This window comes from Lipotes vexillifer, unplaced genomic scaffold (genome assembly GCF_000442215.2).
Source record: "Lipotes vexillifer unplaced genomic scaffold, Lipotes_vexillifer_v1.1 scaffold1359, whole genome shotgun sequence".
Classification (NCBI taxonomy): Eukaryota; Metazoa; Chordata; class Mammalia; order Artiodactyla; family Lipotidae; genus Lipotes; species Lipotes vexillifer.
The window spans coordinates 1,752,561-1,754,779 of NW_006771596.1; the positions used below are offsets into that span (position 1 = coordinate 1,752,561).

The 2,219-nt window shown below is 68.9% G+C and overlaps 1 protein-coding gene across 1 annotated transcript in view; it reads left to right on the forward strand.

Annotated features, from left to right (window-relative positions):
• Nucleotides 1–6: 6 nt before the first annotated feature.
• The window catches only part of ADCY1 (adenylate cyclase 1), a 127,194-nt gene continuing 124,981 nt past the window's right edge, over nt 7–2,219 (forward strand). Inside the window, exon 1 of the mRNA XM_007447025.1 lies at nt 7–729. Coding sequence (XP_007447087.1) covers nt 85–729 — 645 coding nt within the window. The 5' untranslated portion in view covers nt 7–84. The remainder of the gene's footprint in view (nt 730–2,219) is intronic.

Here is a 2,219-nt window from a genome sequence, read left to right on the forward strand (position 1 = left end):
CCGCGCCCCGGCGCCTCGCCGCCCGCCCGCCCGCCCGCCCGGCGCCCCGGCCGGCGAGGGGCGCGCCCGCTGCATGGCGCTGGGATGGCGGGGGCGCCGCGCGGCCGAGGCGGCGGCGGAGGCGGAGGCGGCGCGGGCGAGTCTGGGGGCGCCGAGCGGGCGGCGGGGCCGGGCGGCCGGCGCGGGCTACGGGCGTGCAACGAGGAGTTCGCGTGCCCCGAGCTGGAGGCGCTGTTCCGCGGCTACACGCTGCGGCTGGAGCAGGCGGCCACGCTGAAGGCGCTGGCCGTGCTCAGCCTACTGGCGGGCGCGCTGGCCCTGGCCGAGCTGCTGGGCGCGCCGGGGCCCGCGCCCGGCCTGGCCAAGGGCTCGCACCCCGTGCACTGCGTGCTCTTCCTGGCGCTGCTCGTGGTCACCAACGTCCGCTCGCTGCAGGTGCCCCAGCTGCAGCAGGTCGGCCAGCTCGCGCTGCTCTTCAGCCTCACCTTCGCGCTGCTCTGCTGTCCCTTCGCGCTCGGCGGCCCCGCCGGGGCCCACGCAGGGGCGGCAGCGGTGCCGGTGGCAGCCGACCAGGGCGTCTGGCAGCTCCTTTTGGTCACCTTCGTGTCCTATGCCCTGCTGCCCGTGCGCAGCCTGCTGGCCATCGGCTTCGGGCTCGTGGTGGCCGCCTCGCATTTGCTGGTCACGGCTACCTTGGTCCCCGCCAAGCGCCCACGTCTCTGGAGGACGGTAAGTGCCGCGCGCGCTCCCGATCCGGTCTGGGACACACCTGCCCGGGAGGGACTGGGAACGCGGGGAGAAGGGCGCGCAACGCCCGGTTGGGCAAGTGGGGAAACTGAGGCCCCGAATTCGAGGGGGGACGTTCAAGGTCACTCAGAGAATTGGGGACACAGTAGGGGCTGGCACCTCTTTTCCGAGTTACAGTCCACAAAGCGCTCCTGGGTGTGGAATGTGGAGACCGGTAGACTAGTGTAGAGAGGGCAAGGATTGGCAAGGTCAGGCAGCTGGTGAGCGGCCAGGTGCGGCCAGAGCTCGGGTCCGACAATGTCTGTCTGCGCCCATCCCCGCAGGAGGGACGAAAAGTAGGCGCGGGGAGCAGGCCAGGGCAGGCAGGATTCCTGCGAGCTGTGCGCACAGCCTAGGGCGCCTCTCCCTCGCGCTTGGCGCCTGGAGCCCATGCGGGGCTCGCAGAGTCCCCCTCCCAACCGTGCCGCCATGGGGGAGGTGGGAAGGGGGCAAGGACTTTGGCCCCCTCCAGCCACCCTGGCGCCCAGTTGTGGACCCGTTTGGGGTCCACAGGGACAGGGTTTGCCAAGGTCGCACAGGGCTCTGGTCTCTTGCGACCTGCTCTGCCGTAGCCGGGACCCAGGCTCGCAGCGCCTGAACTTTGTCACTGTCTTTTCCGGGCGGGCAAGATCGTGGTGAGGATCCCATGCCGGCTGCTGCCTGCGGGCTCCTCCCCAAGCCCAAGGACCCCAGAGGTCTGAGGCAGATGTCTTGCTTGCCGCGGTGCTTTTGGAGCTTTTCCGTGCAGCCCAGCCTATCCCACCTGGGCTTGGAGGGCCCTGAGGGAGGGTTTTGTTTCTGCCTCTGGCTGCATTTTGGCAAGAGGGTGGGGGGGGGCGGGGGGGGGAATGTGACCCATCGAGGGAGAGAAAGGGGGAGATGGGGTGAGGAGGGGAAGCTGGACAGATCTGGCTTTGGGAGGAACAACTAGGGTGGGGGGAGTGATGGGTGTCAGACAGCTGGGGCTGGGGCCCCACTAAGGACCCACCACCCGAGGACCAAGGGAGGGGCCCCCAGATGGTGATGCCCGGGATGCACAGGGTCAGAGGGGCCATGGGACACACAAGAGTGACACAATGCTGGACCTATATTTCAGGGCCCAGAGAGGCCAGTGTGTGGTGAGGGCTGGGAGGGGAGGAGGAGGGAGTATGTGGAGAGGGGCTGGGGGGTGGGGGGAAGAGAGGAAGGGAAGTAGGGGTGAAGGCCGGAGGCAGAGAGGAGGCAGAGATAAAGGCAGAAAAAAGGGAAAAGGGCCAGAGGGCTGCGTGTCCCCAGGGAGGGGAGGAAGGGGTGGGAGGGGGAGGGTTTGTTTCTCCAGCAGGCCTCCTATGGGCTTTGAGTGCCGCTTGTTTGACCTTCGCAGGGGGCACCCCTGTATCTCTCCCCCAACAACCCTCCCATGTGTTGTGGTTGCCCCTCTCCCCCCCCCCCCC